Source organism: Sphaerodactylus townsendi, linkage group LG02 (genome assembly GCF_021028975.2).
Source record: "Sphaerodactylus townsendi isolate TG3544 linkage group LG02, MPM_Stown_v2.3, whole genome shotgun sequence".
In the NCBI taxonomy this organism is placed as follows: domain Eukaryota; kingdom Metazoa; phylum Chordata; class Lepidosauria; order Squamata; family Sphaerodactylidae; genus Sphaerodactylus; species Sphaerodactylus townsendi.
In genome coordinates, this window is record NC_059426.1 from 137,021,427 (window position 1) to 137,034,999 (window position 13,573).

The 13,573-nt window shown below is 37.5% G+C and overlaps 1 protein-coding gene across 14 annotated transcripts in view; it reads left to right on the top strand.

Annotated features, from left to right (window-relative positions):
- NPAS3 (neuronal PAS domain protein 3) overlaps positions 1-13,573 on the top strand; it is an 875,259-nt gene that overhangs the window by 123,260 nt on the left and 738,426 nt on the right. For 8 of the 14 annotated variants that reach the window (XM_048484759.1, XM_048484764.1, XM_048484757.1 and 5 more), the window contains exon 2: positions 3,252-3,341. The exons of 5 other annotated variants lie outside the window; for them this stretch is intronic. In XM_048484759.1, coding sequence (XP_048340716.1) covers positions 3,252-3,341 — 90 coding nt within the window. Of the gene's footprint in view, positions 1-3,251; positions 3,358-13,573 lie in introns of all 14 variants that reach the window. One more of the 14 variants, XM_048484767.1, reaches the window with a different exon arrangement.

Consider the following 13,573-nt stretch of genomic DNA (forward strand, 5'->3'; position numbering starts at 1 on the left):
TTGGGAATCCAGAAAAATCTTAGTCTTCATAATGGTTGTATAATTTACAACCTAATCCTGATATTGTGTATTAAACTGCTACTTATGGTCAGCTGTATTATTATGATTTCATTATGAAAAATATAATTTTATATATTCTACCAGAAAAAAATGTCTTCTTTGCAGAAACTTTGTTATTCAGTAATATTCATCCTTCAAAGAAATGTAAACAATCATCCTGATCCATTTTTTGTTTCATATATGCAAAATTCTTGGGAGTTCTCTGATTACTGATGAATCCTAAAAATATGATAAAAGCTAGTGCTAAATGTTAAGGCCTCTAGAGACTTGCCCCCCCAAACTATATAAATCATTCTGAGAATTCTAAAATACTTGTTCGTAGTAACACAAATAAAATGAATGCTTTAATGCTGCATTTCTTTGCCTCCGAGAAGAAAGTTATTTGCATTGCTTCAGAAGAAGATTTCTTCCCCTCCCCCCCAGTTTAATATCTTACTTATCACAAAAAGCCAGGGTCCAGTTAGTTAAGGTTTGCAGTTGAACGTGGAACACGACTTCCTAAGCTTGTCATGCATCAAACTGTTATGGCTGGCAATTGTTTAAAAAAATTCATTTTGTTATGAACTAGCCTGTTTTCAACTGGGCTGTTCAGAGATGGATTGCTTTCTGGAGTTTTTGACAGGTGTAATTGTTAAGGCGTCATCTGTTCTTGTTTGCACAAAATACATTTTAGCCAACTGTAGGACTTGCCCGCTAATCTTTCTCACATCATTCCATTCTTTGCTTGCCACTAGACAAATCCCCTGTTATTTGACCAGATGGTGGAAAATCCATTCTCATGATAAGTTGCTTCTAGTTTGCATTTAGATTACCTGCAAAAATGGAACAATTTACTACTCTGCCTCTAACCATCTCTTCCCTCCTTTTCCCCTTTAGTTTGACTTCTTGTAACTAATTATTTAAATTCTGCCCTGTGAGTTAAAATTAGTCATAGCTTTACATGTTTCACATGTATGTAAATGCACTTAAAGTTATACCTCAAGTTATATGATAGGTCCATCTGGAGTCGAAATGACATGTGAAGGTGGGAAGAGGATCAACTAATGTGTGAAATACAGCTGTTATCTGAGAGGATATTTTAGAACTTTTTAGCAAAAGAATATAGTCTGTTTTTAAATGAATGCCAGACTACAGCAGTATTGGGGTAACTCCTTTTTCTATAACACTTGTAGCATGGGAAAGAAGTTATAAACCTGAAGTGAATTTTTTTGGTTCTTACAGGGTACTGTGTTATACACATCGAAAATATCTTACTACTGTACTTGTGTTCTTGGCTGGCAGGCTGTTAAATAGTAAACATCTGCTTCCAAAGAGAAGCAGAATTGACTGTGCCCCAAAATGTTATGTGAGAATGCTTTTGTTTTACAAACCTTTAACACTAAGCTGAAAGCGGTTTCAGTTAACCACTGCAAATTGATTAGGCTCAGATACTATTCAGTTCTTTAATTTTCAATTTTGAGAAAATATATACAAGAAATCAATTTAAAAGCATACAATGGAACAGGAATATACAATACCCAGAGTAAATAGCCAATATACAGTTTGATCTTGAGCAAAATCAATTTTTATATGGAACTTATGAGATCTACCATCCCTGCTGACATAATGTGTAGAAGAACGAGTTATCAAAATTAATTTGGGATAGACTGTCTGAAAGTCAATTCCAGAGACTGAACATAGAACTGACTTCATGGAAAAGCTTATTATTACTAACCAACAATGCTCTTTCAGATTATCTTCTCTCTGACTAGCTGCACTGGGAGATTTGCCTGGTTAAAGGGGTTACTGAATGTCATCTAGCAGCTAATCCTTAATTTCTGACCCTCATTTACTTAATGAACAGCTCTTATGTCATAATTTTACTATGTAATACATAAGAATAATTTATGTATGTATTAAATGTCAAAGTGATTAGTGTACTGCTACATGAATACCTTGTTGATGGGTTCTCTTGATGTATTTGGCATTTATATGAATCAAATAATATCTTCAAATAAAGCCTCAAATACTAAGAGGGAAATATTACAGAGGTAAACAAGAGGCATTTTTTCAAGTTTTTGTTTTGCAGGTTCAGCCCCAGATTAATTCAAAATTCAAGCCATAAAATATACATAACACTGTCCGCAGCATGTTGAAAAGAAATATTTTATCTAATCAGAATGGGGCAGTTTGTATGTTTTTTTCAGGGCTATTAAATATGATTGAAATCCTGATTTGACTGCAGGGGTTTATGTGGATGAATAATTTGACACCATCTCTTTGGTAAAAACAAAAAAGAAGGAAAGTAATAACTTGAGAACTCTGGGAAAGATTGTGGAAGGAATTAAGTTTGGAATAAACTTCACGATGCATACCATTGACCAATTACTTATAATGGAAGAGTTAGGTGAAAAGCAGGTTACATGTTTTACTGTTTTTTTTAGAGCACAGAATAGTTATGCTGAGCAACCTAATCCAAGAACACATATTTTACTTCTAAACATACAATGAAATTATGCAAATAAGCCTTTTTTTGGTTCTAACAATCAACTTTCCTTAAGAATTCTCCTTTGCTGTTCTTCTTAAGAATGAAATAAAAACATGAAAATGACTTACTCTAGAGTGCACTATAACACAATATCACTAACAAGAATTTAGTCAAAACAAGAAACTTGTGTAATGTAAAAAAGTTTTTTAATGTAAAAGTGACATTGAAATTAACTGGGCTGTATAAATTTTTAGTAGGGCTCAGTCTGGAAACATGAAGTCAGTAGCTTCAATTTTGGCTCTACTTGTCATTGGAAATGAGTGGCTAGGTTTCTGAGTTGTAATTCAATCTGAGCATCCATGGGTACAAATGGGAATCATGCCCAAATTTAAAAACAGGAGAACATGAATATGTTTTTAGTTTAACATTTATTTTACATGTTTTGAATATATAAACTGCCATTAAAGTTTTTAATTTCTTATGGAATTTTTTGTCTCTTTTTTTCTGATTTGAGGAAAAGAAAAAATCGTTCTGGTAGAGAACTAAATTTTAATTTACTTGCAGTGCGACATTTTGGAAACAGATATTTATATAATGCAGTTTATGTAAAGATATTAAATAGATTTAACATATAATAGTACCTTTCAAAATACTAATTGTCCTGCATTACAGTTGACTGTAGAGAATCTCTAGTCATGTATATCTGTTTTTGATACCTCTACAGAATAACTGTCCAGCATCCTCTGCCCAACCAATCAGAATGTAGGAAAATCTACAGATATGACGGAATCTACTGTGAATCTACCTACCAGAAGTATGTTGAAATCTGTGTGAGTCTTTCCTCTGGCTCGTGCATTAGTGCTCATGCTGTCCCGCTATTCAGAACTTAAACTGTATTGAAAACTTACACTTCTGCTTGAATGAAAAACCTTTGAAATTGGGGACAAATATATGTTGTTTTCATACTTGGGAATTGTGCTCTTGACGTTAAAAGGGAAATAAATAAATCTCTAGGACTTTATTAAATCTCTTAGGTATGCTTCTGTATATTGCAGTAAACAAGTACTTAAACCCAGAAAAACGTAGGCAAAGTATATTGCACAGGTGCTTCACATCTTAGGGATTTGAAAGGTGTGTTATGTATAAATTAGCTGTCACTTTTTTCAGTCGTGTAATGGAATGATGAGTTGTAATTTGCATAATCCTTTAAGAAGGCAAATTATACTGTCATGTAGCAGACTTAACATGCTAGCTAGGATTTCATAGCTTTGAAGCTAATTAGTATGTACCTTACAGGACAGTTAAATTGAAGTTGAGTCCTTTTACTTTTTTCAGTCATTTGCCTTTGTCCTCTGCCTAACAATATCTGAATTTGTTAGTGACTAGGAAATGTTATAAATGTATGGGAAGAAAGAGTTATATATAGATATTAGCTAAAGGAAGAAAATATAGTATAGCTGATGTGTCCTTAGAGGCTGAAAAGTATTTTTTAAAAATTGTTCCACTGCAATTAATATTGTTTTTTTCATAAATAAATAGTAGCCCTCATCTAGCTATTGCAAATTTGTATTCAGAAGCCTGTTTCTTCAATTGTTGTCAACATTAAATGCAGTCTGATACATGTGGAAACAAGACCATATTAGACAATGGGAAAATTCACTCAAAACTGTATGAAATATCCAGGTCCCAATACAGAAGCCCATTATGGGTAGTTGGACTTCCCATTATGGGTAGTTGGAATATTTCCCTGATCTGGTTAACTGCTGTCAAAGTAAAAGTTAAACAGGAAATATGCTTCTGGTAAATAAACAATAGATAATGTATGTATTACTAGAACAAACAATTTTTATAATCCTTGTTTGATTGCCAAACTGTCTTCTGTATTTTTGTGTTTGCGTTTTTAAAATACCCTTTCAAATGCAAATAGAAGACTTTCTGTGCTACCAAATAAGTGCCCAGAATGGGATAGTCTGCTGTTTGAACCAGTATAACAAGACAAAAGTGATGTTTTAATTTTGCTAGGTCATCATTACTCGGCTCTTAACTGGCAGACAAACTATCAAAGATTTACAAAACTGAATACATTTCAGAGGATCTGAATACAGATCCTCTGAAGATGCCAGCCACAGATGCAGGCGAAACGTCAGGAGAGAATGCTGCTAGAACACGGCCATACAGCCAGGAAACCACACAGCACCCCAGTGAATACATTTTAATTTTGTGATATACAGTTTTTGTTGCTTTTTCCTTCTTGTAAATTGTTAGATGGAAACTCATGGCATATTAATTGTTTTCCTTCTTTAAACTGACAGTATGTGTCCATTTCCCAGGAATGCAAGTTATTCCCAAGTGCTCTGTCATAAATCAGTAGAATTAGAAATTTACATGAATTTACTAAAATTTCAAGATGACAGTAAAACAACAGTATATAATGGTTATTATTACTATTACCTGTAACATTTGATGTACGTTAAAGAATTATAGCAAATAAAGTCAGTATGGATGGGAAATAACCTGTGATATGACTGAGGTTAATATAATGAAATTAATAGAAAGATAAACTTAAAAACAAGTTTATTAGCCATCTATTCTAGCTGAATTTCTGCAGACATCCCTCAAATACTATAGTTAATAATAAGCAAATTTCAGAACTATTACAGTAACAGTACCCTAAAGTTCTCTTCTGCTAAGTGAAACATATTTCATTCATGAGAGTTTTCGCCCCACAGAAATAAGTTTTTAGGAGCTAGTCTTTTTGTTATGAATGAAATAAATCAGTTCATGGATGATTCCTCATTTAGAGGAAGGAAAATTTGGGATCCAAATTAAAAGCCCTAACCATAGTTAAACACTAAATTGGCTTTTATTAACCTGGTCAACATTTCTTATATTTATTGACTATTTTCATCTTATTCTTTGTTTGGGTTCAGAACACACTGCTTGACTGTTGGCTTATTCAATCTGTGAATATGAAAATGTCATTTCATCCAGACTGTCCAAAATATGATGAAGCTAGCTTTTGTGTTTGGATCATCTTAACGTTGTACTTGCGACCTATAATGTATCCCTGAAAAAGGATTGAATGGTCTTGATATCAACTTAATGATAGCCAGTCTTTTCCATTTAAAAGTATGTCGTAGACTTGGCTTATCTCTTAGGCTTGAACCTGTTGTTTTATAAACCCAAATAGAGTGTCACTTTTGACTATATTGCAGTGAATGTTAATAAAACAGCTGCAAAGTCTTCAATATAGTAACATCTGAAACTACATCTTTATTTGGGTGGGAGTTGTTTTATCTTCTGAAAATTTTACTAAAGGTTGTCTTTCAACAAACTGCCTGACAATCCAGCAGATATCTGGCATTCATCTTAGAAACCTGTTTTCCCCCCTATGGCGTAGCTGCAGAACAAATTACCCTTTTGGACCTCAAAATGGTAGAGATATTTGCCCCAGACAACAATGTCCTTCAAAGACTTATTGTATCTCTTTTAACAGATCTTAATTCCCAGATTTTAAGATCATTTTAAATTTCAATCTTGTCCGCAACTTGCACTCCGTTCATAAGCAACAGAAGTACTCATTACTGACTGGCAAATAGCTAATAAAATAAGTAAGTACAATTTTAAAATCGCCAAACCAAACCAAAACATTTTATTATATATTTAAGAGCGAGTTGAACAAAGATAGGGCCTGGAAATTACTGCTAGTTATAATGACGTGTATTCTACCACACCATTGCTCATAGTTTGAAGTCTTCCTTTACCCTAAGAAAACTTCCTACAATTTAAAATGTTCTTCTTCCAGCAGAATAGCAACTTAAATGGAAAAAAAGGACCTTAGGCTGCTTCTGGCTGCATGTTTTTACTTGCGCTAGATTTATTGTCCAAGTGAAAATGCAAGAAAAAGGCTAAAGTAACTGCTAGTTTCATGTCAGACTTATTGTATCTCCAGTTGCATTTTCTCAATAACTTGTGCAACTAATTTCTAGGCATTGCAATATATAAGGAAGAGAGTGCTCATTGTTGCTAGTTGTTGCACATGAACATAACTGGACTAAGTCCATTTTATGATTCTCCTTGTGCAACCCTGGATATAAGCCAATGTATTACCACTTGAGGTTAGGTCATTGGTGGTGCATGGCCTCTGCCACTATATGCTTGTTGTCCTTGCATAATTTGAAAACCCATGAAACTTTATTTTGTACAATGACTTTAGAATTATTGAAATCCAGTATAGAAATGTTATTAACAGTCTGGGAAAAAAATTGCCTGGATCATTATCCAGCTCATAAGTGTGCTATCATGGGTATGATTACCTAGTGAATGGAGAAGCATCTAGAAATTAGTATTTGATTAATTTTGTGTATTAGCAAAATGGAATTTCAAATGCTGATCTTTATAAAATTTGATTGATGGATTTAAGTATTATACCAGTCAATCCTGGCATAAATAAGACTAGTGGCTTGGGGGAAAGTATGAGAAGGTACATATCGAGAGCAGTTTATTTTATTATTTTAAGCACTAACATATTTATTGCAATATGACTAAAATTAAGCAGTGGGACAACTCACATCATTAACTTGTTTCGTTACGTACAGCATAATTTTGTGTTTACTGTTTCATTGTTCATGGGTCTATGGGTCCATTGTTCATGGGTCTATGGGTTCATTAACTTGTTTCGTTACGTACAGCATAATTTTGTGTTTACTGTTTCATTGTTCATGGGTTCATATGACTACAGCTTAAGGCTCAGTTGAGCTAGGTTGTGACCATTGTATGTGTCCTTTAAACAACTGGTTGTTGGATTTTGCTCCTGTTTTTGTTATCTTGAGATGTTCTAATACCTGTTTAAAATATCTCATATGACCCCTGATGGGTACTACACTTAGCGAATAATAACTTGCTTGTGCTCCCTGACCCAAAAGAGATTTAGCTGACCTCAGCCAGGTGGTACCTGGTGGGACAATCTATCCAATAAGACCAGGACCTGGTGAGATTTAATTCAGTTCTGCAAGGCCTGTAAGATGAAGCTGTTCCACCAGGCCTATGATTGAGGCAGTTATGGGGGATACCACCTAAGTGGCATCCCTTCTCTTTGTCCCCTCCATGGCGTTTTTAGCAGGGTTAGAGGTGCTTATTTTATTGTAAATTATATTATCACCATCTGGTGCAATGTCATAATTTTTATTGCTTTTAAGTTGTGATTCTAAGCCACTCTGAGTCCGTAAGGGAAAGGGTGACCTAGAAATATAATAAAATAATAAATAAATAAATATTTATTCTTAATAGATTTGATACAGATGCCAGTTGGAAAACAATAAATGTCATTGTTTCATAGTAAATGTATTTCAACGTGTGTCAAATAACTTTTAACTATGTAAAATACTGTTTCTATAATTGGGAGTAATTCATTAAATAGACAAGGGGTATTGGCTTGGTAGCAGAGCACCTGATTCATGTTCTGTGTTCAACCTCTGGTATCTCCAGTTAAAATGATTAGGTAGCAGGTGGATTGAAAGATCTCTACCTGAGGCCCTGAGGGATCCACAGCCTGTCGTAGTAAATAGTATTGACATTAGTGGTCTGATTAAGAGTAAGGTAGCTTCATGAATTTCTGTGTACTTCTTTTTCCCAAACAACCAGGAATTTGGGGGCGGGGCAGTGAATATAATTACAAATTTTTAATGAAAAGAAATTGAAACAGAAATATTACAGAAAACTCAAATAAAGCAAAAACACTTACCAGTACTTACAAAGTACTTACCAGTGGGCAGCTCTCGTTCTGATCTGGCCACAGTGATCCATGCAACAATCACCTCCAGATTAGATTATTGTAACTCACTCTACGCTGGCCTTCCCTTGAACCTAATCTGGAAGTTGAAACTCATCCAGCATGTAGCCGCGAGGCTCCTAGTTGGAGCCTGGAGTAGGGACCATATTACACCTGTCTTTTTCCATTTTCACTGGTTGCCTATCGAGTATTGGGTTATCTTCAAGGTATTGGTTTTGACCTTTAAGACCACAAGCGGTCTTGGACCCGCATACCTTAGGGACCGTCTTTCCCCATATTGCTCTAGCAGGTCCCTCTGTTCTTTGAAGAGGAGCCTTCTGGAAATCCCTGGCCAGAAAACTATCTGGCTGGCCTGAACAAGGGTCAGGACCTTTTCAGTCCTGGTGGAATATGCTCCTGACTGAGATCAGGGCCCTGTGGAACTTGAGTAGTTTCTGCAGGGCCTGTAAAATGGAGCTATTCCACCAGGCTTTTCCTGACGGCCAGCTGGGCTAACAGCTATTTTGGTCTCCCGGGGAGGGGAGGGAATACTGAACATTGCAAGTCGCTATCTGGAATTAGTTCTTTCAGCACTGATTGTATACTGTTAATTTATTTAATGATTTTAATGTGTCTGTTTTTAAAATGTTATTGTTGCCCTGAGTCCCTTGGGGGAAGGGGGGGGGGAAAGAAATTTAAAAATAAATAAATAGATAAACTTGTGAGGACTCTCTGGGAAAATCTCATGTCCCCACTCCCTCTGTTCCTTCAAATTTTCCCATTTGACTCCTATTTGCCTCATCATATTTTCTTCCGCCAATGCATCTATCTATCCTTTTCTGTTTCTCTTAGGCATCCTTTTCCACCCTTTGTTTCCTTCTCCATCTTCAGCATTCAGTTTTTGATCCTCTGTTATCCAACTTCATTTTTTCATTTTCCTGACATTTATCTTCATTAGTTAGCCTCTCCCCACCCCTTCCCTGTGGTGATACTAACTGAGGCTTGGAATCCTCTGTAATGTTAGCTGTGAGTTTGCTAATGCCACCTGCCTCCTCATGGCCACTGAGATTTCACGCCTTAATTTCATGAAAGTGGCACACTTTCCTTAAAGAATTCTAGACATTGCAAATTTTTTTTTGCAAACTCAGGACTTTCCCCAAGTTTGTATGCCAGTACTCCTTGTCTACTCCTGTTCTCATTGTCTGGATATTTTTCATCCAAACTTTGTGGCCTAATTCAGAATATGATATGATTAAAAGTACAATAGAATTTTTGACTGTAAAATATTTTACAGAATTTGACCATAGCCAAATAGTTGATGGTCATTGACTAGCATTTCAACACCTATAATATAGTCGTACCAATTATAATCAATATATTTAGTTGCTTTGAGCTAGGTGGAATATTTCCAGTAGAAGATAGTGTGAATACTATTGTCATAGACACTGCCCTATTGTACCAAGTTGCACCACTCTTTTCTTAAATGTTGAAGAATTCTATTTGTGGGTGTCAGCATCAATTTACATTTTGAAAATGACAGGACAAACTTACTATTATGGTTGCAATTTGTATACATCTCAGAATATTTTGAAATGGTGGGGTTAAATGTACTGAAAAATCCATTGTTAATTTTTATATTGGTGAATAGTTCAGCTAACATACTTTATTCATTTACCACATATTCAGGAAGAAGTGACTACTGCTTTCTCTGTTTTATCTGTAACGTAAGATCGTGTATGTTTTCTCTGTGGGTACAGCTGTGAGCTCCAGATGACTCCTGGGGCCAATTTGGATTGCCTTGACTCAAAATGTTAATATTTCTAGTAGTGGATTCACACAGTCTAGCTTTGTTTTATTCAGCACTCAAAATGCTTCTCACCAGCTGCTGTACAAAATCCACTGTTACACCTTTCTTTTTCACATTTGTCCTTTGTCTTGAGAAGAGGTCATTCATTTTCTGAGAGCCCTTCTGATTCAAATATAGGTATGCTATTCTTTTTCTCTATTCCAAAAGCATGTGTGTTTATTAATTCTATACCGTGTTTCCCTGAAAATAATACCTACCCCAAAAATAAGCCCTAGCATGATTTTTCTGGATTTTTGGAGGAGGCTTTAAATATAAGTCCTACTCCAAAAATAAGCCCTAGTTACAGATTCCCTGGCGGAATCTGTTCCAGAGTTACAGTTTTGAGGGAGGGGAGAGCGCATCCGAGTCTTGTCCCTCCTCCCACCCTTATTCTGCCAAGCGCAACAACAATGCAGTCATCATCGAGAGGAAAAAAAGCGAGCACATGGAAAGCAGGTGAGCTGAGAAAGGTAGCCTTGATGCTGCTGGGTCCCAGGCTGCCCTTTTGCTCACTCCGGGGGCCACTCGCACGCTCCGGGCTGCCACAGAGCCAGGCTCCTCTTCTATCTGCCACTCTGGCTTGGGAGGTTGCCTGGCTCTTGTAGAGCCGGCAGCGGCAGTTGTGTTACTGGGCGAGATTGTGCCGCTGCGGCAGAAGAAGATGAGGCTAGGAACTCGAGGAGGCTGCTGCTAGAGGTGGAGGTGGGGGAGTCCGGCCTGGTGCCGACCCAGGAGCTTCCTGCCCTCCTCTAAGTAAAGAGAGCAATCATGCCCTCCCTCAACCTCCTCTTCTCCAAGCTAAACATCCCCAAGTCCCTCAGTCTTTCCTTGTAAGGCTTAGCCTCCAAGCCCTTGATCATTCTCATTGCTAGCTTCTGCATGTCTCCTTGCTGCTCTGCAAGGGATCCAAGTTTTGTATCCTTAGTTCCTTGCTCTCAGCAAACCTACTGCTCATCCAGGAAGCTGTTCCCACTATCTTACCGTAATTCTCTAAGGACCCTGAAAGAAGTTCCTGGGAGAGTGCTAATATGATGGAGGTGGTTATTTTGAATAATAAGATTGTCAGAAGTATTTGTAACTCAAGAGTCTTTTTGAAATATAATTTAAACGCAAATTTATTTTGTGATATTTAAAAGTCAAGTTAGCAAAAAACAGCAATGTAGATTGTAACAGAATAACAGAATTGAGTAGAGATGGTTAAGTTCATGTGATATATTATACTTCTAAATATATCAAGGTGGTTCATGTACAAGTGTTGAAACTTTTATTTTCTACTGAGAGTGATTTCTATTGACATTTACTGGTTTATTTCTTAAACTTTTAAAATGTTTTTAAATTATACTTTCTTTAACTTAAGCTTCTTTACTTGAAGCTTCTGTACTTGAAGGACTTAGGAACATTAACACACTTTCTAGTCAGAAACAAACATATTTCCTAGTTTCTTTGCCATCTTGAGGAGGTGAATAGTGTGGAGCTCATAGCAGAAAAACACAGACACAAACACATGGGGTTTTTTTGTAGAATGGCTGGCCACAGCTTGATTATTGAATTCAGGCACAAAGGACTAAGGCACTGAATAAGGGTGGATCCTGACATTGGATGACCTGACTGCTGACCCAATGAACCCTTTTTCCTGAGCCAGTTGATTTAGGAGGGTTGAAACCATGGAGTAGTAAGTCCAGGGAGTCCAGTGGGTGCTGGCCTCTGTGTGGATATCCCTGGTGTTGTTGGACAATCAGCAGCCCTTTTTAGGACATGGTATCATGGCCCCCAGACCTGCTATGGGAGCCAACAACTGTGGGGGGGGGGGAGGTTCATAGACAGCCTCCCATCCACAGAATCTGTTACAATGCACAATCCACCAAAGAACAGAGACTCCTCACCCTGGGCCTCTACTCCCACCAGAATTTCTAAGCCTGTGGACAATCATACAGGGCACTGTGAATGCTGTACAGCCAGATGTAGCAACCTTGGTCTGACAAGTGAACTCCATCTGCCTTATACGGCTTGGGATGCCTGAAGGAAATGTCTGGATGTGAGATCGACATGCTCCCAAAGGTCCCACAGTCTGGGACACCACCTTGGAGATGGTTCTCCTTGCCAAGTCCACTATGTCCAGAGCCAGTTCCCCCAACCACTTGCTTCACTCCAGCAAGCTGAATCAAAAGATGATTGTACCAGGGAGCCTCTGATATAACACAGGAAGGTCCTCAACTATGTTCAGCGATGGAAGCACTCCCTCCTGGGCTAGCAGATCATTTTTGCCCAGGTGGATAATGATGGCATGGGGAAGGTCTCAGTTGAAGACCTCCATTGCAACTTCTGGAAGCAACTCACCACCCTGAGGCTTTAGGGTAGGGCGGTCTATTAAATTTAATGATGATGATGATGATGATGATGATGATGATGATGATGATGATGATGAACAACTGCTCCAAACAGCTAAATCCCAAGGAATGGCAAATGAAAAATGAGCTGACCAGAGACCATGTGGGGCTTCCTTTTAAGCCTTGTCAGGCCCAAGGTCCCACCCCTCTGGCCTGACGCAGGAGACACTCACTGCTTGACTGGTCACTACTGGTCCTGCCCCGAGGGGTCCATGAGGCTGGGTGTGAGCAGGCTGCTTTTCATTCCCCTCTACTCCTGGTCAGCAATCAATGGCTCTGCAGATGAGTTGGAGCCGTGTTTCTCAGACTATCTTGGAATCACATGATTCCCAAAAGATATTTCCCATTAAATTCTTTGGAATCAGTCTATGAACCTTAGAGCAATATTCACTATATAACTGCTTATGGATCCTGTTCTAATCTGAAAACCTAAAATGTATTTCTTTTCACTCCTGTGGAGAATCTTCCACCAGACAGCTTACAGCTCACAACTATTTTCATGCTCTGTCTGCTAACTTCTGCATCAGTTTATTGTTTGTTCTTAATTGCCAGTTTTCTAACCACCACTTGCAGAATTCTATTCAAACTTCTTGTCAATCATGGGGGCTCTATAACCAGGACAACTCTTTATAATGTAGCTGTCCATCACAACTGACTTGGCCCTTAAGGATTTCTGTTCCCCACTTCAGTCATGGAAGAACTGACAGTTCTGCTATGGAAGCTCACTGAGTGACATTGGGCAATCACACACTCTCAGCCTAACCTAACTGATACAGTTGTTGTGAGGATATAATGGAGGAGGGATGAATGATGTAAGCCACTTTGGGTCCCCAATGGGGAGAAAAGCAGGATATAAATGAAGTAAATAAAATAAATAAAACATTCTGTTTTTGGAGGGAACTCAAGACAGGAAGGAAAGTAGAAATTGGCGGGCTGTTTCTGTCACATTCTAGTCATTTCTGGGATGAATTGTGATGCCAGCTGCTAGTACCTCAGGTTCTCTTTTCAAAACTTTTATTCTTGTTATAGTCATTGGCTCCGCA